Source organism: Cucurbita moschata, unplaced genomic scaffold (genome assembly GCF_002738365.1).
Source record: "Cucurbita moschata cultivar Rifu unplaced genomic scaffold, Cmos_1.0 Cmo_Scf00012, whole genome shotgun sequence".
NCBI lineage: Eukaryota > Viridiplantae > Streptophyta > Magnoliopsida > Cucurbitales > Cucurbitaceae > Cucurbita > Cucurbita moschata.
Window position 1 is genome coordinate 3,155,452 of NW_019268528.1, and position 23,714 is coordinate 3,179,165.

Here is a 23,714-nt window from a genome sequence, read left to right on the forward strand (position 1 = left end):
AAAAAAAAAAAAAAAAAAAAAAAGTATCGTATGATCTGAGGTTCGATGGCTCGCACTCCGAATCAAATACCCTCCTAGTCAAAATTAGAGATGTCCATCCGATTGGATATAAACTGTCTTTTATTTAAATTCTCATTAAAAAAATAATAATAATTGTTTTTAGATAAGAACAACAATTTCCAGCTGAAAATTCATTAATTTTTATTTTTTAATATAATTTCTATTAAAAAAATAAAATGATAATATTTTTTAACCTATAGTATTCAATATAATTTCTAAATATTTAAATTTTAAAATGTTGTTTTTGACTGTAACTAAAATTAATATTCTTAAAATTAGAGGTCCAATATATATATATATATATATAAACATAGAAATTTAAAGATTAAAATAGGGTTTAAACTTAATCCATTAATAAAAAAAAAAAGTAATTAATTAAGAATTTAGGATATTGGAACTTTTATTTATTAATTGCGAAATAACTTCTCTCAATTTTTTAAATAATCATTAATTATCACTTAATTAATTAAAGTATTTATAATAATTATTTATGAAATCTAAAATTCATATTATTAACTTTTTTTTATTAAAAAAAAATTAAGAATATTGTTTGGATTTAAATCTAACTTTACTATCGGTCACAGAAGTTAATGGGTAAGGTTAGATATTGAGAGATCTCAGATACGGAGCGAAGCATTCTTTATCCTACGTAGAAACCTCCCCTAGCAGATCTATTTTAAAATTACGAGGCTGACGACGATATATAACGGGTTAAAGTAGATAATATCTTCTAACGATGGCTATAAATTGTTACAATAGTATCAAAATTAGGCATCGAGCAGTGTGACAGCAAAGACGCTAGCCCTGGATTAACAGGGAATACTTGATTTATTATTTACATTCATTTTTAATATAATTTTTTATTTTTTTAAATCAATTTTTTTTGCGTGAAGTTTTAAAAAATTAAGGATAAATGTATTTTTCTAAAAGTTTTAATTTTTTAAATATAAAATTATTATTGAAAAGTTTGAAACTAAAAAAGCATTTTTAATAGAAGTATTTTTTTTTATTTATTAATTTAATGTAACAAAAATGGTAAAATAGATTATATTGTAATAATTACATCTCTTTATCGAATTCAACAAAACAACACTAAAAATTTCAGAGTCAAATAAATGAATTAAAAAAAAAAGTTTTATTTTTATTTTTTTAATTTTAATCTTTTAATTCGGTAATTGAAAAAATATTAAAAATATTTTATTTCCTCTGGCAGTACAGACCTGAGCTGAGCAGTGGCAGAAGCCTCGAGAGTTGGACCGGAAGTCACATCCCTGGGAGGTTTTCTCGGAAGATCCACCGTCAGATTCCACCTTCCCGTCTCTTCCAAAACTCAATCTCCACCGTCCGATTTGCTTACTTTTTTCTTTTTTTCATCCACCAAAATTCCCACCGGCCCTACGCTGCCGTCCGTGGGCCGGACCGGCCGGTTCCCTCCCTTTCTGTACCCCTTACTTACATGTACCTTAGTCTACCACGTCCTTGTACAACGTACTACGACCCACCTATAATTATTGGTTTTGGTTTGGTTTGGTTTGGTTCGGCTTTTAACGGAAATTCTCTTGAGTTAGGTTCACCTCAAATGGTGGGGAATCTTAGGCTTCAAATAGGATCGAAATAAGATTTATCTCGATACAGTATTGTAATCATAGTAATGAAGATTCGAAATCTTCAAATTTAGAGAGGTTTATGGGTATTTTGATTGTCGAGTTGTTTATGTTAGCTCGAATTTTGATTAATATTTCTCTTCTTAGATAAGCTCTCAAATTTGATCTCAAATGGTGTGAGAATGAAGAGCGGAAAGCTTGTTTATTGCAAAAACAGAAAGCTTTTGTGAGATCCTACATCAGTTGGGGAGGAGAACAAAACATTCTTTTTAAGGGTGTTGAGACCTCTCTCCCGCAGACGTGTTTAAAAACATTAAGAGGAAGCTCGAAAGGGAAAGCCTAAAGAGGATAATATTTCCTAGCTGTGGGTTTGGACCGTTACAAATGGTATCAAAGCTAGACATTGAGCAATGTGCCAGCGAGGAGGCTGAGTCTTGAAGGCGGTGGACATGAGGCGGTGTGCGAGGAAGAACGCTGATCCCTAAAGAGGGGTGAATTGGGGGGTCCCACATCGATTGGAGAAGGGAACTAGTGCCAGCGAGGACGTTAGCCCCAAAGAGGTGTGGATTTGTGAGATCCTATATCGGTTGGAGAGAAGAACGAATCATTCTTTATAAGGGTGTGTAAACCTCTCTCTTGCAAACGTATTTTAAAAACCTTGAGGGGAAACTCGAAAAGGAAAGCTGAAAGAGGACAATATCGGCTAGCGGTGGGCTTGGGCAGTTACAGCTTTTGTCTTGCTCGCATGTTGGAACTTTTTTCTAACGGGTCAACTAACCAAATAAAAAATAAGGTTCATTACTCAACCTATAAGATTGTTATTAAGATTAAGAATAATTGATGCTCGTAAAGAATATTAGCGATGAGTTGTGACTTGTAAATGTTTAATATTTAAGTTTTATATGATTTTTTTGAATAATTAAAAAAAAAAAAAAGAACAACTGAACCCAACCCAACCCAACCTGAAAATTAGAGGGTTAGGCTGGGTAGTGAATCTAGTTAGGTGATTCAGGTCACCAACCAAACCGCTCTAAAATCTTGGATTGGTTCAAAACTTTTCTCAAACCCCAACTCGTAAACACTCGTAATTCTTGCCACCAACCAAACCGCTCTGAAAATTTGGATTGGTCTACAACTTTTCTCAAACCCAACACAGTCTGAACTCGAGCACACTCGTAATTCGGGTCACCAACTAAATCAACCTGAAATTTTAGATGGTCCAAAACTTTTCTTCACCCCAACCCGTGCCCTCCTCGTAACTCTAGGTTATACAAGTCTAACCTATATGCCATAACTTATATACCCTACATAAATTATTGAATGAAGATGAATTTAATTGTCTCCTTAACAATTACCAAGTAATGATATAGTGTTGAATGGTCTATTGTGATATAAAGTCATTGTTTAAACATTAAAGGGTTTGAATTTAATTAGGGATAATGTGGTGACCACCAATATGAAAATAATATGAAAATAATATGTCTAATTTTTAATTAAATATATTCTTCATTAAAATTTAATTTCTTGTTATTACAAATGAATAAACGATGGATTAGCAATTTTTTTTAATTTATAATTGATTTAAGATTAATAAGTTTAAATAAATGATCTCGCAAGTCCCGTGTTTAAAAAATGCCCATAAAATTTTTAAACCAATATTGACAGTCGTAACCTTTATAAAATAAAATAAAATAAAAATTCTAATCAACCATATATAGACAAAAACTATATATTTATCCTTCAAAAATCATTGTCGAATTTTTTAATATTATTTTTGAAAGTTTATGGGTATTTTTGAAATGTGGTACTAACAGTTTCGTTCATAATAAAACTTTTGAAAAGAGTGCGGTTATATTTTTAAAATAAAATATTAACCGTTCGTCTAAAATTAATTTATTAAATGAATCTTAAAATTTAAATTTTAATAGACATAAAAATAAGATATCTAAGGATCTATTAACACAAAATTATCTACGAAAAACTTAATTTATGAAGTTTAAGAATTTATTAAATTCAAAATAAAAAAATGGAAGAACTTTACGTTTACGAACATGTTTTAAATATGTTTACAGAACCTAAAAGAAGACGTTTATTCGGAAAGTAAGTTCACGAGCGTACTCTTCCCTTATTCCATTCGCCCTTTTCGAAGAACTCAAAGTATAAAAGATTTTTTCCATTTAAGACATCAAATTTAGTTAGGCAAATAAAAGGAGTGGAAAGAGGAGTTTCCATTTTCCTAAAAAAAAAAAAAATCACGTGGGATAAAAAAGAGCAATGCATATTTATTGCATGTTGAAAAATAAAAAGACACGTGAAAAATGCATAAGGTGTGAGGATTTATGCCAAAGAATGTATAATTAAAGGCGTTATTGGATGTCATGTGGGTGTTTAGCTAAAAATGGTTAATGCCTCACTGGCATTCTTTGGTGACCACTACCACTATGATGATATACTATTATGATGATGATGGGCGTTTTGCATTTTCTTTCGTGCGTGTTTTTGTTTCTGTGAGTTGGGTCGAATTGGATCGAGTTGAGACATTATTTAGATTATACTAGATTGTTCGAGTTGTCAATTTTTCAACTAATTCTCTTAGATCGAGTTGGTTCAGGTTGTTCGTGTTGAGGATTACTGGGAATGAGTCTCACATTGGTTTAATTTAGTGGAAGATCATGAGTTTATACTCAAAGTGAACAATATCATACCATTGTGGAAAGTCGTGATTCTTAACATGGTATCAGGGTCATGTCTTAAACTTAGCCATGACAATAGAATCCTCAAATATTAAACAAAGAATTGTGAGTCTCGAAGGTGTAGTCAAAAGTGACTAAAGTGTCGAACAAAGGGTGTACTTTGTTCGAGGGTTCCAGATTATTGGGAGTGAGTCCCAGATCCGGAATCGAATTATTGATATGTAAAATGCAAGTCATTTTGGTGGTGGTTAGTGGGTTTCAGTTATGTGATCATCTATATCAACGCTCTGAATATAATGATGAACGTTTGTTCACAAAAAATAATAGCTAGCAAACGAGTTTTAAAACCGTAAAGTTGATGGTGATATATAACGAGCTAAAATGAACAAGATTTGCCAATGGTCAGCTTGGAATGTTACAAATATTATCAAAGGTAGTCACCGGATGGTGTGAGACATTGGTCGGAGTAGGGCTAGACCCTCTTCATAGTAGACGCGTTTTAAAACTGTGAGGTTGACGACGATCCGTAATGAACTAAATGTTTTAAAACAGAGAATATTTACTAGCGGTGGACGAATTAAAGCATTAAAAAATTCAATAAATCAAATTATAAAATAGTAAACATATTTGAATCAACTACAAATGTTATTCTCACCTATGCAAATCAAAAGACAAGCTCTTACCGACAAGAGTTCCTAACTCACCCAAGATTAAGATCGAGTCGCATATGATTATCGTTTGAAATATTAATCTTCTCAATTAATGGATTTATAAAAAAGATAAAATATTTCAGGGTCAAATCTCATACAAGCTCATTGTATAGGATATCCCCATTCACATATCTCCACATGAACGATTTGGATCAAACTATTTGTAAAATTACAAATTGGGCCATATCAATAATATTATCGGGATAAGACACTCAACCTTATTCATATACTATACACCTTGTGACAACCATATTTTTCTATTAAAAACAAGATCATTATTGCATGCTTGACATGACTTGTGTACGGAAATATTCATTTAAAATGTTTCATAAACGATGTCATAAGCTTAAACGTTCGTAATCAAATCTTTAAAACAACATAGTGGAAAATAAATAACGTTAAAGTTTAAATAAAATAATGTCGTGATCTAACCTAATGACTATAAATAGCATGAATGCATCTACCCTAACTTCAATTCCATGGTCATCTCCGCGACGTTGTTATCCGTGCAGATACGCCTTATCTTTACTCGAAAAATAACACTTGCACGTGACTTGAGTATTTTAAGAAATACTCAATAAGTAGCCCTATTATTGGGGTCAGAAAATGTAAAAACATGCCATAGGGAGGGATCTATCATTTTATAAAAACATCATGACATGGCCTTAGGCTACTTTTTAGTGTCTATGTGTAGTACTTCCTTACCATGGTCTACACAAGCGCACATGAACCCACTAGGTAGGCTCGTATACGTACCCTTGGACTTGGCTCGTCAAACTAGCCCATGCTCACTCTACCAGACATCTTGAATGGAAAGAGCCTGCTTAACATCATGGCGTACATAAATGTCGTAAGGTACGCATTCATACTAATTACAACAAAAAAATATCCAGAAGCATATGATACAAAAAAATGCATGAGGTTCTTATAGCTTAAAATCATGACATAAATTAACGAGGAAAGAAAGTGAGGTGTATTTTAATTTATTTTTCGTTCTTGGAAGTACCTTAAACATAGAGTAACTCGGGATACTTCTCTATTATTTCATCTTCCCGTTTTCATATTGCATCTTGTGACTTGTAATTTTTTCAAAATACCTGACGAATGTTATCTCTCTAGTGTGCGAGGTCTTTATTTTTTGAGCTAAAAATTGTATGGGTAATTTCTTGAAACTTAGGCTCTCATCTAATGACAAAGGCTCATAGTCCATCACATGGGTCTGGTCGATTACGTAATTATAGAGCATAGACACGTGAAACATGTTATGCATAATAGAAAAGGATGATGGCAAGGCCAATCGATACATCACTAATCTAATCTAATCTAAAAATTTGAAGGGTCCAATGAAGAGTAGGATTAACTTGTCTTCACGTCCGAACCTCCTCAGGATACCCTTCATTAATTTTTTTTTAATAATTTGTGGGTTTGTTTGAGTACTTGAATCTTGATCCTTTCTCTAGTTTCTTGTCATTGGTTCTTGGTTCGTGTTCCTTTTTCTTATTCCTTGAAACACGGTCTCTAGGATTTATGGTATGAGACATGGACTTAATAACTTGTGTACAAGGCTTCACGGTTCCAAGCAACACAATAAAAACCTATGTAAATACTTAATGCACTCCAAGTGGCGTAGTCTAAATGTGCACCCAGGACTTCATGCATTCTTTGCAATACAGTTCGGAAACCTACACCCAAAGCTTGTTACATTTCAAGCAGTGTAGTTCGAGTCATGAACATGTTGTACAGTGAGAGGTCTACGAGTTCTTGAGTTATAAGTCTGTTGATCTTTGTATTTTGTTTCTGAGTGGTACCTAGTAGTCTTCATGTCTTAGTGGACTTAGAGTGTTTTCTTAGTTTCACGTGTTCTTGCTCCAAAGGGTTATTCTTAAGGAACAATTGCGACATAATTCTTATCATAAATTTTTAAGCCCTGATCCAAGCTCATAAGTCATGAACATTTCGTAATAACAAGCATAAATCATTCATGGTTATTTGATTCCCAACAAAACGTTCGGTTTAGATCCTTAACTTTCGGTTCTTCTCCTAATTCTTCCATATTCATTTAAATTTTACTTAACTTAAGCTCATATTGATTTCCAAGCATTTCCTACTCGTAAAACTTGAGAGAAGACTAAATTGGCTACTTAGAATTTTATGTCCCTAAACTATGTCTAGACCCATTACATAACGTTCCTCCTTTAAAATGGTCTACTATACCATATTTATAATATTTAGTGTCCAAAGGAAACATTTTTGTTAATTTAAGACTCATACTTTGAGAGTTCGTATTGATGAGTTCAAATATGTACAACTAGCAGATATTGTCCTCTTTCGGCTTTCCCTTTCGTGCTTCCCTCAAGGCTTTAAAACGCGTCTGCTAGGGGAAGGTTTTCATACCCTCCCCTTCGGGGCCCAGCGTCCTCGCTGACACTCTTTCCTTTCTCCAATCAATGTGGGACTCCCGCCAAATCCACCCCCTTTAGGGCCCAGCGTCCTTACTGGCACACTGTCTTGTGTCTACCCCCTTTGGAGAATAGCCTCCTTGCTGGCATGTAGTCCGGTGTTTGGCTCTAATACCATTTGTAACGGCCCAGATCCACTACTAGCAGATGTTGTCCGCTAGCCTTCTCGCTATTCCCTGAAGGGAGGTAGACACGAGACGGTGTGCCAGTAAGGATGCTAGACCTTGAAGGGGGTGGATTTAGTGGCAGTTCCACATCGATTGGAGAAAGGAACAACTGCTAGCGAGCACGCTGGGCCTCGAAAGGGGGTGGATTGTGATGTCCCACATTGGATAGGGAGGAGAACAAAATACCATTTATAAGAGTGTGAAAACCTTCCCCTAATAGACTCATTTTAAAGCTTGAGGGGAAGCTCGAAAAGGGAAAGCCCAAGATGACAATATCTACCAGTGGGCCTCGTTGGTTACACCACCCGGATATATACTAGACTAAGAACCTCTCCGAACATCTAGTTTGCGAAATTTACAAAACCTACGGGCTTAAGTGAGTCAAAAAACATTACCATAACTCATAACTATGTCGAAATTTAGAGAAAATCTTTGATACATTTCCTTTTTTAACTCGTGTACTTAAAGAGAACCTATATTTTTTTTTTTGGAAGAATATAAAGTATTATTAAGTAAACCTCTAAATTTGTTTTTCAGATTAAACAATAACCTTAAAAGGACAAAGACCTAAATAATTATCAACCAGAATTGAGACAGGCGCAGCTGGGCTGGAACATGGCCACACTCAACCAAAACATTAAAAATATAAATATGTTTTGCTCTTCAAAGACCAATAATTCATGAGGTTATGGGCCTTTGTCACTCTTTGTCTATGCAACCCCCCTCGGTCTAATGATGTAACGTGATGGAGTACATGAACGATCTGAGACCACGTCCTAATTTGAGTCATCCCGAGAATTTAAAATCATTACTATCCATACAAATACAAATAAGACGTATCTTCTTTCTTCGGAGGCTCAATCATATGAATATCAAAATTAAGAGTGCTCGACTTTGAACATGTTCGATATTTGACGATATCTTAAGAATTTTTTCTAAGAAGCAAATGAGTGAGGACAAAACATGCTACAAGGAATCGTAGTTCAAGTTAAGTAGGTAATGTGGTCATGTCGTAAGAGATACAGAAGAATGTTAGAGCCATTAGATACCAAATCTAGTGTTCGAATCTTGAGCATGGAGTATTACAAATAAAATTTGTTCTCGTTAGTAGATGCCCATTCTATCTTATGATCTCTCTCGGCAAAATTTTCTCAAAATATCACTTAATTTTTCTCGACTCACAAAAACAAAGTTTATAGTGATTCACCCCAAATTCGAGATTACATCCAATCTTTTATAACGGGAAATTCTATTACAACCGAGACTACAAAACGTCCCTCAAATAGCTCAACTCAAACTATTTGCTTCAAAATCCCACAATCCAATATCTCGGGATTAACAAAAAATAGATATTAGAGATCGTGCAAACCTAACTTCAGGCCTCACAAAAACCTAAAACAATTTTTGGTTAAAGACCACAACTTCGTAAAAACTGGACATGCCCACGAACAATTTAGAACGAAAATTTCAAGGTAAAAAAAAAAAAAAAAGATCTAACTCGGAAGAAGAAAATGAACATGAAAAGGGTCGAATACAATTCTGAAAACGCTTTGCTTGCTTGAAACATCAATATCAAATGATAGGACATGTCTAGACCCTATTTGAAGGACAAGAAAAATGGGGTATATTCAATCCATGTTAGATATCTCATAGCTATTGCAATTTGCAACTTCTAAACCATCCTAATATCATGTGTGGTAATTGAGGTGACACATGCCCAAATTTAGCTCATCGTTTCGTCAACGTGGATCAATCTTGGCCATAGATAATAAATCTGATTCTAGTAACAATCGAGAACGGATAGCCTGTAAATAGTCAATCTGAATGGCTCGTAACTTGCAAATACTCGACCAATATTCACAGTTTCTTCATCATGGATCACTGTTTAGAGCTTGACGTTGTACGTGAATCACTGTTTGGAGCTTGACACGGTACGTGGGTCATTGACAAGACACTCATGATCATTAGAAAAATTGTTTGTGAGGTTAAAAGGATATTAACGAAACTTTTAAAATATCTAAAAAGCACGGGAACGACGGTCGAATGGATATGAGGATAGGATGGTTTTAATATTAATTGGAATTGGAATTAAAAAGAAATGGGGAATTTGTTAGATAGGACGAAGGAACCCCATATCGAGGATATTTGATTTCGGTTTTATCAGAGGTGTCAGAGCGAACCGGGTGGTCTAGTCTGTTCCCGAACCGGTTCGTCGTTATGGGGCTCCACGCCGGACCTTTTTCCGTCACCGTCAGGGCATTCTCGACCATTTACCCAACCCCTTAGTGCCACTTCCAACTTGGGATCTACGCCTTCTCTCTCCTCATCTCCTTTCTCGCTCTAAATTCTCCTCCACCATGCCTCTCAACTTTCACTCTCAGTCCCTCTGATTCACCGGCGCCACTCTTGTCCCACCGGAAAATCGTTCTTCTTTTGGTTCGTTGGTGTTCATTTATATTTCTTTTTCTTGAGTTTTCTTGCTGGAATGTTTTGATTTTTGTAGTTGCCGTTTGTATTCTGTTTAGTTCGTCGTCTCTTGGCTCGTTTATTGTTGTTCTTCTTTGCCCTATTTATGTGAGTGGAGATCGAGGTAAGTTGTTTTGTTCTTTCTGGTTCGTGAATCGCTCCTTTGGCGATGATTAGCTGTTGGTGCATTTTTTTTATATTTTGTGTTTCTGAGTTTTGAGGTTAGGAATTTGTGAGTGTGTGGGGTTAAATGAGATGAAATTTGTTGACTGTGATGCTACTGGTGAGTTCAGTCGGTGAACTGATATGGTAATGTCTAGATACTGAGATTAATTTGAACTACTTGTATTGTTTTTTTCTTCTTTCAATAGTTTCAATGATTGGCGGCTAATGAATGGTTAACTTTGGAGCTCGTCCTGGTGCGTCCAGGAAAAGAACAAAAGAAATAAGACTGTGTGTTGCTCGGAGTTTGTGCACAGAATGTGAATTGATTTTGTGAACGTTTCGGCTGACCTTAGCCAAAAGATAAACGAAGAGTCGTTCTAGCTTACTTTAGCCTGAAGGAACCAAAGAGTACACACACACATGCCATCTTTTTGCCATATGTCAAATTTCTCTCTGTTTCAGTCACAAATTTGAACACAGTTTTTGATTTTTGGATATTAACTAAGTGGATTACAGCAATCTCCTGTCCATGTGCTTCCTTTTTCAAGAGTAACATGATAATGTATTAGAATAAGAAATCATTTATATGCTTGTTGAGGGTTTTATTTCTCCTTTTTCTTGTTCAATCATTTGGGTTGAGTCCGGAATTAGAAGTTTGCGGTAATTGACTCTGGAATTAGAAGTTTTTACTTTGCTAGATCTCAAAAGGTACTATGAATATGAATTGTGATGGAGATGAGAACTTATGTTCATACTCATGAACGCTTATGATTGTAATTTTCGTTAGAATTTTGTTCTACGTAGTCTTCAACTTTTGCTTCAATTTCCCCTTATTTCAGGTTGGAGAAACATGTCTACCTCTAGACCTAGTCAGTCTTCTAGCAACTCTGGGCGGTCCAGACATAGCACTAGAATTATTGCTCAAACATCTGTTGATGCAAAGCTGCAAGCTGATTTTGAGGAATCTGGGAATTCGTTTGACTACTCAAGTTCAGTGCGTGTCACTAGTGATGTTAGCGGAGATCAACAGCCTAGGTCAGACAAAGTTACTACAGCTTATCTCCATCATATTCAGAAAGGCAAACTTATCCAACCATTTGGTTGCTTGTTGGCCTTAGATGACAAAACATTCAAGGTTATTGCGTATAGTGAAAATGCCCCTGAAATGTTGACCATGGTGAGCCATGCTGTCCCAAGCATGGGGGATTACCCTGTTCTTGGCATTGGCACAGATGTAAGGACTATTTTCACTGCACCTAGTGCTTCTGCACTGTTGAAGGCCTTGGGCTTTGGAGAGGTTACACTTCTTAATCCTATCCTGGTGCATTGCAAGACTTCTGGAAAACCCTTCTATGCAATTGTTCATCGTGTTACTGGAAGCTTAATCATTGACTTTGAGCCTGTGAAGCCTTATGAAGGTCCAGTGACTGCAGCTGGAGCTCTACAATCATATAAACTTGCCGCCAAAGCGATTACTAGATTGCAGTCTTTGCCTAGTGGAAGCATGGCTAGGCTTTGTGACACAATGGTTCAAGAAGTTTTTGAACTAACAGGTTATGATCGAGTTATGGCTTATAAATTCCATGATGATGATCACGGGGAAGTGATCTCTGAAGTCACAAAGCCCGGCCTTCAGCCATATCTTGGTTTGCATTATCCAGCAACTGACATTCCTCAAGCTGCACGTTTTTTGTTCATGAAAAATAAGGTCCGGATGATTGTTGATTGTCGTGCAAAACATTTAAAAGTACTCCAAGATGAGAAATTACAGTTTGATCTAACTTTATGTGGTTCAACTTTAAGAGCTCCACACAGTTGCCATTTACAGTATATGGAAAACATGAACTCTATAGCCTCTTTGGTTATGGCAGTTGTGGTTAATGAAGGGGATGAAGAAAATGAAGGCCCTGCTTTGCAGCAACAAAAGAGAAAGAGATTATGGGGCTTGGTAGTATGTCATAATTCAAGTCCCAGATTTGTTCCGTTTCCTCTTAGGTATGCTTGTGAGTTCCTAGCTCAAGTATTTGCTATTCATGTGAACAAGGAATTAGAGTTGGAAAATCAAATTATAGAAAAGAATATTCTGCGTACGCAGACACTCTTGTGCGACATGCTAATGCGTGATGCTCCTTTAGGTATTGTGTCGAGGAGTCCTAACATAATGGATCTTGTCAAATCTGATGGGGCTGCCTTGTTATATAAGAAAAAAATTTGGCGATTAGGAATGACACCTAATGACTTCCAGTTGCTGGACATAGCCTCGTGGCTTTCCGAGTATCATATGGATTCAACGGGGTTGAGTACTGACAGTTTGTATGATGCAGGATACCCAGGAGCTATTGCTTTAGGAGATGAAGTGTGTGGGATGGCAGCTGTGAGGATAACTAATAATGACATGATTTTTTGGTTTCGATCTCACACTGCTTCAGAGATTCGATGGGGTGGAGCAAAGCATGAACATGGTCAAAAGGATGATGCTAGAAAAATGCATCCAAGATCATCTTTCAAGGCTTTCCTTGAAGTAGTCAAGACAAGAAGTTTGCCCTGGAAGGACTATGAGATGGATGCAATCCACTCTTTACAACTTATCCTTAGAAATACTTTTAAGGATACAGATGCAACTGAAATAAATAGAAAATCAATTCAAACAACACTTGGTGACCTAAAAATTGAAGGGAGGCAAGAATTGGAATCAGTAACAAGTGAGATGGTCCGGTTAATCGAGACAGCTACTGTGCCGATTTTAGCTGTTGATTTAGATGGGTTAATTAATGGGTGGAATACAAAAATTGCTGAATTGACTGGACTGCCTGTGGATAAAGCTATCGGCAAGCATTTACTTACGTTAGTGGAAGATTCATCTGTAGAAGTTGTCAGGAAGATGTTGTTCTTGGCATTGCAAGGTATTTTTGTTTAATTTTCCTCTTCAACATGTTTATATTTTGACCTAAAGACAAACAAGATAATCACTTAAATTATTACTTTACTATTTTGCAAGTTCACATTGTGACATTTTTAACCTTACCTTTTCCCACTCTTTCTCAACAGGACAAGAAGAGCAAAACGTTCAATTCGAGATCAAGACACACGGTTCTCACATTGAGGTTGGCTCCATCAGCCTAGTTGTAAATGCTTGTGCAAGTAGGGACTTGCGTGAAAATGTCGTGGGTGTGTGTTTTGTAGCACAAGATATCACTGGTCAGAAGATGGTAATGGACAAGTTCACTCGATTAGAAGGCGATTACAAAGCCATTGTACAAAATCCCAATCCATTAATCCCTCCAATATTTGGATCAGATGAATTTGGATGGTGCTCAGAGTGGAATCCTGCAATGGCGAAATTAACTGGGTGGTCACGTGAAGAAGTAATCGATAAGATGCTTTTGGGAGAGGTTTTTGGTGTTCACAAATCATGTTGTCGTTTAAAGAATCAAGAAGCTTTTGTTAATCTTGGGATTGTCTTGAACAATGCCATGTGTGGTCAAGATCCTGAGAAGGCTTCCTTTGGTTTCTTAGCTCGGAACGGGATGTACGTGGAATGTCTTCTATGTGTCAATAAGATCTTGGATAAAGATGGCGCGGTTACAGGGTTCTTTTGCTTTTTGCAGCTTCCTAGTCATGAGTTGCAACAAGCACTAAATATCCAACGCTTATGTGAGCAAACTGCATTGAAGAGATTGAGAGCATTGGGATACATAAAAAGACAGGTTCAAAATCCTCTATCTGGGATAATCTTTTCAAGAAGATTATTGGAGCGCACCGAGTTGGGAGTAGAACAAAAAGAACTTCTGCGTACTAGCGGACTCTGTCAAAAGCAGATCTCCAAGGTTCTCGATGAGTCGGACATCGATAAAATTATTGATGGGTATGGTACTTTCAATGTATCAGTAAAATAGTTCTCTATTTTTCTAAATATATTGTTGATTTCACCGGAATTTTGCTACACTTTTCTTTTTCTGAAGTCTAGTTTTATACTTCATCAAGGTTGGTATATTTGCAATGAATTGTTACTATTGTGGGTAGAAGAACAGATTCATTATTAATTATCTTTTTTTTTGGACACAGGTTTGTTGATTTAGAAATGGACGAGTTTACATTGCATGAAGTATTGATGGTATCAATTAGTCAAGTGATGCTAAAGATTAAAGGAAAGGGTATCCAGATAGTTAATGAGACTCCAGAAGAGGCTATGTCCGAGACCTTATATGGAGATAGTTTAAGGCTTCAACAAGTCTTGGCGGACTTTCTATTGATATCAGTTAGTTATGCGCCTTCAGGATGCCAACTAACAATTTCAACCGATGTGACCAAGAATCAATTAGGAAAGTCGGTGCATCTGGTGCATTTGGAGTTCAGGTACGAGCTTTATTGCTAACTACATAGAATATATTAGATTCCTAATTTTTAGGATTCTTTCACTTTCAGAATGTCTTTTTCTGTTCTAAATTTTTTTAAAAGGAACAAATATCATTTTGAACCTCACCATTATTTTGCCATTGATCGTATGTATCTGGATGATATTAATTTATGCATGTGTAGGTGTTGAACAAGGCATGTGTTTGAACTACATAGCGTATATGGGTAGAGATGGGGGATAACATTATTTAGCAAAATAGTATAAAAAATCAAAATAGATATTTTTTAGAAGTTTTCTGAATATTTTGAAGGTTTATGGACCTTGATGGTTACGTTTTTTTTTTTTTTTTTGAGTATATAAACAAGTGGAGTAAATCTGGACCAAAATTAGATATAAGAGTAGATTGTTTATTTATACTGCTTGTGTGAGATCCCATGTCGATTAGAGAGGAGAACGAAACATTATTTATGAGGGATCAAACCACTTGCTTGGGCTATTACAAATGGTATTAAAGCCAGACACTGGGCGATTTGCTAGCAAGGACGTTGGGCTCCTAAGGGGGTGGATTGTGAGATCCCACATCGGTTGGAGAGGAGAACGAACTATTCTTTATAAGGGTGTGGAAACCTCTCCCTAACGAACGTGTTTTAAAAACCTTGAGGGGAAGCCCGGAAGGGAAAACCCAAAGAGCACAATATCTGCTAGTGGTGGGTTTGGGCTGTTACAACTTGTATCGGTGGATTACTTTGGTTCCCGGCTATCTTGTTTCATATTCTTAATAGTTGTAGATTCTCGCTGTTCTTTTTTACTCCTTATCCTGTTATTTTTTGTACGAAAATATGGTTTTACATATACGTATATATAAATTATAAACTCATTTTATACCTTATAAGCATTTGATAATTACTCATTGAAACTAAAGTATTTGTTTCGGATTAGGATAACATATGCTGGAGGAGGTATACCAGAGTCGTTGCTGAACGAGATGTTTGGAAGTGAGGAGGACGCGTCCGAAGAGGGTTTCAGTCTGCTCATCAGTAGAAAGCTGGTGAAGCTGATGAACGGAGATGTACGATATATGAGGGAAGCCGGGAAGTCGAGCTTCATCATAACTGTCGAGCTTGCTGCAGCTCACAAGTCAAGGACAACGTAGGCAAAGACAATTTGAAGCATCAACCTTGTATGAATTGCTGCATTCTATGTTGAAAGGAGGGGTTTGTAGTGGGTAATGATTTTGTATAGTGCTAAAGTTGCTTCTCTCGTTTTCAAATTTCAATCTCCTTTGAACTTTTGTTGGAATACGATCTAATTTATGCGTAACTTGTTGCTGATTTCGGGCGTACTCTAAAATGCACAACTTGTTGTATAGTTGTATTTCGTTTATAGCAACTTCATTAGTCAGTACTTTGGTTATGAACTTTTCAAATGGTTATTTTGCTCTTTAAAACTTCTTTGACATATAATCAGTTTGGTTTTGAAAAAGGGAGGAAATGGCTATCCGTTTGGCTGAGTGAGCGAATGGGCAAGAATGGGAATGCATTTTTTAATTCCTTTGTGATGATTTAGCTCATCGCTCGTAGATATGGTTTTTTATGGGTTTTTTCTTTTAGACTCCCTCGAAAGGTAGAGGTTTTTACACCATTTATAAAGTAATGTTTTGTTCTTCTCCCCAACCGATGTTGGGCTCAAAAGAGGTGGATTGTGAGATTTCTCATCGATTGGAGAGGAGAACAATTGTTAGCGAGGACACTGGACCTCGATGGGTAGTGGATTGTGAGATCCCATATCGATTGGAGGGGAGAACAAGTATCAGTGAGAACGTTGGGCCCCAAAGAGGGGTGAACTGTGAGATCTCACATTGATTGGGAAGAGAACGAAACATTCTTTAAAAGGGTATGAAAACCTCTCCCTAGCAACCTTGACCTAGTCGATGCGTTTTAAAAATCTTAAGGGAAGTCCGAAAGGGAAAGCCCAAAGAAACAAATATCTATCAGCGATGAGCTTTGACTGTTACAGTTTTATTTCTAAATTGAGCTATAAATCCAACTTCTAATGGTTGGAAAAGTCATTATATTACATATAGAAATCTCGTTCAATTTCAAGGTTTCTCTGCGAGACTTCAGAAAATGGTGATTTGTGGTTGTACAATTCTAGATAAGGGGCTTTCGTCCGTTCGGCTCTCAAATGGATTCTCATTCCTACGACAATTGTGATAATTGACTTGGATGTCACAAGCAAACGAAGGCAATGTGTTGGTGGAAAAATTACTATCTCGAAAATTGGTGAACTCTAAGTTTTAAGGTTCTTCGAGACATAAACACGATGTCCCACAAGGCATAGACATAATCGTATTGACATAATAAATACTAATAGGAAGTATAAACATCATAAAAGTTCATTAAAATATCATATTATAATTCATAACATGCAACTAAGCTACAAATTATGTGTTATTTTGCAGCTTACAGGCATTCTAACAACATGTTCACTTACCCTTTTTAGTCTCAACTTGGTGCTTTTATGTTCATCCTATTTGACTCAACTGAAATTCATGTTTATATCCGGTTACTAACAATTTTTTTTTTTTTCAATTTGACTATAACACCCTTATTAATTTCTCAAATATTGTTTTGAAGTTGAAATTTCCAAAATTTTATTGAGTATAAGTTTTAAAATGACATAGCAGAGAAAAATGCTTAGAAAATGGTGGCACACTCGTGTCGTCTAATAGTGTTTTTGAAAGACTCTCTTTAAAGGAAGACGTTTGAGACTGCTCACCTACGTTGCGATACACGCATGAGCCACAAAGTAGCTTGTTTAGGCACCTAGAAGGGGTGGACAACCAACTCCATGCCTCCCCCTATAAGTATGTTTTGAGGCATTTTCAATCCTTCACGAGTAGACGTCATTTTGGCGAGTGGACATACGGCCTTATGCGAGTTCGTCGAGTATTAGTTTGACACCAAGTTTGGTGAGCTTTCATCTTTCTTATCGATAGACTTAATTCCCTAGCTACATGTTGAAACTTATATCGAAAGCCCGACTTTTGAAGTTATGGCTTGGGATCGTACCCAGCCCTCTTCGAGTTTGTCTTCGACACTCATGTTGAGATTCGCTATGTGGATGAAGAGCTCATTCCCTTCAATCGCCTCATTCTCTCGAACTTTGTGTATGCCTCGACTTATCTTCAATATACACTCTTGGTGTGTTGGATTTTGCTCCCGCTATCCGATATGGTATCTGTAAATGACATGGAATGGGTATGGGAGGGCCAATGCCTCAATAAAACCCGGATGGATGAATTTTTGAGATGTCCTGATGTTATGAGCAACACGTGGGCCCGTTCTCGGTGGCATGACCGAGTGAGTTGCAATGACCAACGATACCCCTTGACTTGGGATGACGTCAAGACATGAGGGCCATATTGATTGGGAACCAAGATATGTTTTATGTGACGTTGCATTGAGAGACCTTGACCCTGAGTAGAGGCAAGGTTGAGTCGAATGACTTGGCCTGGTGTAGAGGCAAGTTGGTTGTGTCACAGATGATCGAACATACACACGCAGGAGGCGTGTGCGGCCGAACAAGCTTGAATTTTGCACGAGCAATGTTCGGCTAGCGAAGACAAATCTCGCCTAAAATCTGACGAAGTCAGAAAGTTAAGCAAAAAATGAATATGGGGCTTGAGTTCTCCTTAAGGTTGGTGGATATTAAGAGTAATGCACTTGCCATGCTAATACTAAACAACCACCATGGCTAGAGTCAGCTTTAAGCTAGCATTAAGGAAGTCCAGTGATTTCGGCTTAAGTAATTTTAATTGCTAGTTTGGTTAAAACGACATAACATGATTATGTTACATATGAAATGAATGAAGATATAACTTGCACCACAGACATGTGCTAGGATTTTAAACTACGGGGACCTCATGCATATTGTCGGTTCACGTGCATTAAGATACTTTTCGGTTATGATTAGTATGAACATGTGTACTACGATGTTATGATACGATATTATGTACACCATGATACTATGTGTGTTCCCCTCCCTCCGTGGTATATCAACAACGTGAGTGTATACTAGTCGAAGGCCAAGTCTAGAAGGTACTTATGATTATAAATCATAATAGCATTCATACGAGAATAACATCATAACTCATCTCAAGAATTTACATGGCATAACATATATTAGACAATCATCCGATCAAGCATATAACATTCTAGAACTAAGATCACTTACCTCGAAAACCGATTAAATAATTATACGCTTGACTTGTGGTTATCAGTAACTCAAACTAAATCCATATTACTCAGCACGACGAAGGTGCGTGGAACTGATATGTAGCAGGGATCAACCAGCATGACTACGATGGTAAAAAGAGCATTTGTGGTTTCGTTTAGCTTCCAAATAATTGGTAATTAGGAAGAACACTAATTACAAAGTTGCATGAATCCAAGGACTAAAGAATCAAGTAGATGATACCCTTTTCTAATTACTTCCATGAGAATGAACAGAAGATATGGATTTTGCAGAAACAGAAGCGGTCGGGCTGGTGACGTCTCGATCGATGTTACCAAAGGAGCCTTTTCCGGTGAGCATTTTGATAGCAATCTGAGCAACTTCGGCGAACCAGTCGTCCTCCGGCAAAGCACTGCCCACACAACAAAGGTAATGGGCATTTGTTTTTGATAATATGAGCAGAAAAAAAGATATAAAACCTGTAAGGATCTGTTCCAGTAGCAGCCAAGGATTCTATGGCTCTTGCTATGATGTTCTTGATCACTTGATGCAAATTTCGGGATAGATATCGGCCTTGTGATGCGAAAAGTATCACGAACTCCATGTCTAAGTATAGCTGCAACCAAATAATGCAAACTAATGACTTTATTTTTCGAGTTTTCTCGGAGTTTCTTCTATTAGGAATTATCTCCTTTGAGCAGAAGCTCTCGTGGTTTTACTTTTTGTTTTCTCAAAAGGGCACATAACGATGGAGATAGTATTCCTTATTTAGTTAGTTAATGTTTTGAACAAAGTACACCATAAAGCCGCTCCTTGAGGCCTACTTCTCTAGAGCCCTCGAACAAAATACATCACAAAATACATGAGTCATCTTTGACTACGACTCTAGTACCATGTTAGGAACCACAGCCTCCACAAAGTATGATATTGTCAATTTTGAACATAAACTCTCGTAGTTTTGTTTTTAGTTTTCCCAAAATGTCTCATATCAATGGATACAACATTCCTTACTTATAAACTCATGATCTTCTCCTTAATTAGGCAGTGTGGAATTATTTCTTTCAACAATCCTCGGGAGAAATTTGAATTTTTCGGTCTTACTGAATCTAAATCTTCTCCTGTTCTCCCAAATCAAAGGACACGTCTCCTCCATTTATATGGAGAGGGAACGGGGACGAGGACGAGAACGAGGATGCCATTTCTCAAATAATTTTTTAGGAAAAAAAAAAAAGTAATCTTAAATTTAAATTATTATTAATTTTAATCAGCTAAAAAATTAAAAAATAAATAAAAAGAAAAAAAGAGCTTACTTGCTGAAGGCCGAAAGGGCCCAAAGGGCGAGGCCCAACCTCTATTTCTTCCCAGAAGGCTTGATCTTCAGAAAGCCATAATATCACTGTTTCAGTGAGTCTCATGAGAAGAACAGTCGCAAATCTCTCCCTTCCCACGAACATCTCTGTCGCAATCCCTGCAATCAGCGTCAATTTCGCGAAAAGCGCCTGAAACCGACCGGAAAACAATCAGGTTTCTTCGATTCCCCTCTTTTGATTTCGAATTCATCTGAGATTGATAGATAATCACCTGAAATATCTGCGATGGAAACCACTCCGGCTCTTCTGCATTTCCATTCCCGTCCATCGACAGGTACACCTGTGCATTCAGCCGCGTATCGCCGTCTTCCGTGAAGATCAGTTCTAGAGCATGTTGGCGGCAGAAGCTGTCCCTCAGTCGATCCACCGACCGCTGTAGTCTCCTCTTCCACTCTCTCTGCTCCGGTAGCCGGCTCGATGTTTTCCTTGGCGTTTCTGATCTGTTCTGTGGAAATATCTTGGACGCCGCTCGAGGAAGCAACTCATCGGCCAGCAATGACGCGTTCGCTAGCAGCGCTATCTGTTGCGGTTCGGTCTCCGCCAGCCGTACGATCTTCGTCGCTGATCCTTCCAGATTCATCTCGTTTTCCACTGAACTTGACAGAGCTGTTATGAGCAAATTGATGTAAGAGTTGAATACTTGCAGAACTCCTTCCAAGGTTAGTGAATCCAATTGCAGGCTTTCAAGTGATCCCATGTCCTCTACAAATTCCTGATATCATACTTCATTTTTCAGATTCTAGCAGAACTTAAAATACTTAACCTACTACCTTGTGAATCGCAGATCAGATCAGTGACAGAAATACTTCAAAACTGGGCTCAAGATAAATGAGGTAGACCTTCGTTTGGTTCATAATGTTAGGAATCATGAACCTCTACACTGGCATGATAGTATCAACTTCGAGTATTATTCCTCGTGGCTTTCCTTTTAGCTTTCCTAAAAGGCTTCATACTATCGGATATGTATTTCTTACTTATAAACTCATACTCCTTAATTAGTCGATGTGAGACTCCTCTCCTAACGATCCTCCCCTCGAACAAAGCACATCATAGAGCCCCCTAAGGCCTATGGAGCCCTTGAACAGTCTCTCCTTAATCGAGGCTTGACTCCTTATCTGGAGCCTTTGAACAAAGTACACCCTTTGCTCGACACTTGAATCACTTTTGACTCCACCTTTAAGGCTCACAACATTTTTGTTCGACATTTGAGGATTCTATTGACTAAGTTAAGGGTATGACTCTGATACCATATTAGGAATCACGAACCTCCACAATGGTATGCTATTGTCCACTTTGAGCGTTAGCTCCCATGATTTTACTTTTGGTTTTCCCAAAAGGCCTCATACCAATGGAGATGTATTCCTTACTTATAAACTCATACTCCTTAATTAGCCGATATGGAGACTTCTTTCCCAACAATCCCCCCCTCGAACAAAGCACATCATAGAGTCTCCCCTGAGGCCTATGGAGCCCTCGAACAACCTCCCTTAATCGAGGCTTTGACTCCTTCCCTGGAGCCTTCGAACATAGTACACACCCTTTGCTAGAAACATGAGTAACTTTTGACTACACCTTCGAGGCTCACAACTTCTTTGTTCGACATTTGAGGTCTCTATTGACATGACTAAGTTAAGGGTATGATTCTGATACCATGTTGGGAATCATGAACTTCCAAATGGTATGATATTGTCTACTTTGAGCATTAGCTCTCATGGCTTAGCTAATGACTTTACTTTTGTTTTTCTAAAAGGCCTCATTAGATAGAGATTTATTTCTTCACTTATAAACTCATGATCAGCTCCTTAATTAGCCTCCTTTCCCAACAACTCTCGACCCATAATTTGTAAATGAAAGAATGACAATATGAACATAGAATCATTACCTGAACCATTGTGTTGAATCTATGTGCACTTCTTGAAAGCTTTGGCTGTGAGACGACACTGCTCAGCGACGAAGTTGAAGACGACCCCGGGAAAAATCGAGAAGAAAGGGGGGAATAAGCAAGCAACCAATCATCTGATGCAGCCAAGGCAGCACTGGTCTGTTCAATTCTCCTCAAATTAGCGGTTATAGCATTCTCAATGAAGGGCCTGAAGTGTCTGAATAACACTGGCGTAAGAGCCAACCCACGAGCCTCCAGAAGAGAGCAATGCCCCATACATATATGCACACACTCAGCTGCAATTCTCATGCTCCCCACAGCAGCCGATGAAGCTATGACATACCTTTTCAGGAACATAGCAAAAGAATCCGTTTGTCTCACAGACCAAGTTACCAACTCCGAGGCATAAGCTGGCTCTTCCCCGAACACTCCCAATGAATCACTTGCTGCTTGAGAAATGGTTGAGAACACAAACTGGGATATTGCAGCTGTGTATATCCCGCCACCCGAGTTCCCCGACGCCCGGAAACTCTGCAAGCTTCGCTGCAGCTTCTGCTGATGGGAATTCAGCAGCAACATGTGTGCACGGGAGCCGTCCCCGAGCTTCTTCAGAGCCTGAGCAGCAGACCGAAGCTCCACTCCTCGTGTTGAAGGTTGGGAAATTGTTTGCTCCAAGAGACAAGCCAGTTTGTGTCTTTGGTTTCTAATGGCAGTATGTAATGTGGTGAGTGCAGCTGCACTCAACGACCTCCGACGAGTCGTGTCTTCAGCGATCCGTTCCCCTTCGTCTAAGGCAGCCAGAGCTTCGTCCATTCTTTTCTCAACCAACAGAACTTCAAGGCTGTCCAAGAACTCCACCAGCCATTCATCTTTATTGGGGAGCTGACTGCTCTCGTTGGAAGAATTGTCTACAGTTGAAACTTCAATATCTCCAGACAGAGATTCAATGCTGTTTCCTTCTGTTAAACCATGAATGAGAGCTGCCTGAGTGGATAAATGGTTTCTTAGTAGGAGTAGCTCTCCTTCAAGATCTGAAATCTCTCGAGATGTACTGCAAGGATTAAAAGAAGAACCAAACAAAACCCATCAGAGAGGCTACAGAAAGGACATTGAAAAGCATCATATTTGAAGAACAAAAGAAGAAAGGGGAAATGATTGGAATTGCTCGCCGAATGAAAGCTCCATAATTGGCGTAAACACTTTTGCGCATTTCCTCTGCAGAGGCCTTCTTGAGCTCGATAAGGTAAGAGCATAAATGCTTGATTTCCTGATGAATGATTAGAATTTAGAAAAGGAAGAGGGAGATAAGAGTAAGAAGGGTGGGTGGGTACCTTCTCGGTCATGGCTTGGCATTTGGAGGTGACATAGGAATCAATGTCGAACTTGGAGGTCTTGAAGCCCTTTAATCTATCGCTGAGTGGTAGATTTGCTTCCATTTCCGAGGAGTCTCCTATGCTTGAGAATGGTCCTCTGGTAAGCGACGAATAGGCCGCAGAATCCATGTTTTCTTGATGGGGGGATCAAATATCAGAAGGAAATGGAAGA

At 37.7% G+C, this 23,714-nt stretch overlaps 3 protein-coding genes across 8 annotated transcripts in view; 1 reads left to right on the forward strand and 2 right to left on the reverse strand.

Annotated features, from left to right (window-relative positions):
* The window catches only part of LOC111450634 (transcription factor BHLH094-like), a 24,601-nt gene extending 3,616 nt beyond the window's left edge, over positions 1 to 20,985 (reverse strand). The window contains exon 1 of the mRNA XM_023090858.1: positions 20,975 to 20,985. The gene's annotated coding sequence lies outside the window, so the exon portion shown is untranslated. The remainder of the gene's footprint in view (positions 1 to 20,974) is intronic.
* On the forward strand, positions 9,954 to 16,070 carry LOC111450632 (phytochrome A). Of its 6 annotated transcripts, none has more exons than XM_023090851.1 (5): positions 9,954 to 11,032; positions 11,164 to 13,227; positions 13,373 to 14,189; positions 14,390 to 14,680; positions 15,621 to 16,070. In XM_023090851.1, the coding sequence occupies exons 2-5, from the start codon at positions 11,175 to 11,177 to the stop codon at positions 15,832 to 15,834; spliced, it is 3,375 nt and encodes a 1,124-aa protein (XP_022946619.1). In that variant the 5' UTR covers positions 9,954 to 11,032; positions 11,164 to 11,174; the 3' UTR covers positions 15,835 to 16,070. The 6 variants fall into 6 exon arrangements, with proteins under 6 accessions (XP_022946619.1, XP_022946620.1, XP_022946621.1 ...); XM_023090852.1 differs by having other exon boundaries at positions 9,954 to 10,732; XM_023090853.1 differs by having other exon boundaries at positions 9,954 to 10,283.
* On the reverse strand, positions 19,033 to 23,671 carry LOC111450829 (exocyst complex component EXO84A). The gene is made up of 7 exons (XM_023091120.1): positions 23,501 to 23,671; positions 23,339 to 23,436; positions 22,170 to 23,247; positions 20,499 to 20,999; positions 20,228 to 20,416; positions 19,397 to 19,533; positions 19,033 to 19,329 (listed from the first exon to the last, which is right to left on the reverse strand). The coding sequence occupies exons 1-7, from the start codon at positions 23,669 to 23,671 to the stop codon at positions 19,167 to 19,169; spliced, it is 2,337 nt and encodes a 778-aa protein (XP_022946888.1). The 3' UTR covers positions 19,033 to 19,166.
* Positions 23,672 to 23,714: the final 43 nt, after the last annotated feature.

Coding starts and splice junctions, on each gene's coding strand:
- LOC111450829 (XM_023091120.1), bottom strand. CDS start 23,671: ATGGATTCTGCGGCCTATTCGTCGCTTACCAGAGGACCATTCTCAAGC. Junction 23,248..23,338: donor AATTATGGAGCTTTCATTCG/GCGAGCAATTCC, acceptor CTGATGGGTTTT/GTTTGGTTCTTCTTTTAATC. Junction 20,417..20,498: donor TTCCATCGCAGATATTTCAG/GTGATTATCTAT, acceptor GGTCGGTTTCAG/GCGCTTTTCGCGAAATTGAC.
- LOC111450632 (XM_023090850.1), top strand. CDS start 11,175: ATGTCTACCTCTAGACCTAGTCAGTCTTCTAGCAACTCTGGGCGGTCC. Junction 14,190..14,389: donor ATCGATAAAATTATTGATGG/GTATGGTACTTT, acceptor TTTTGGACACAG/GTTTGTTGATTTAGAAATGG. Junction 14,681..15,620: donor CTGGTGCATTTGGAGTTCAG/GTACGAGCTTTA, acceptor GTTTCGGATTAG/GATAACATATGCTGGAGGAG.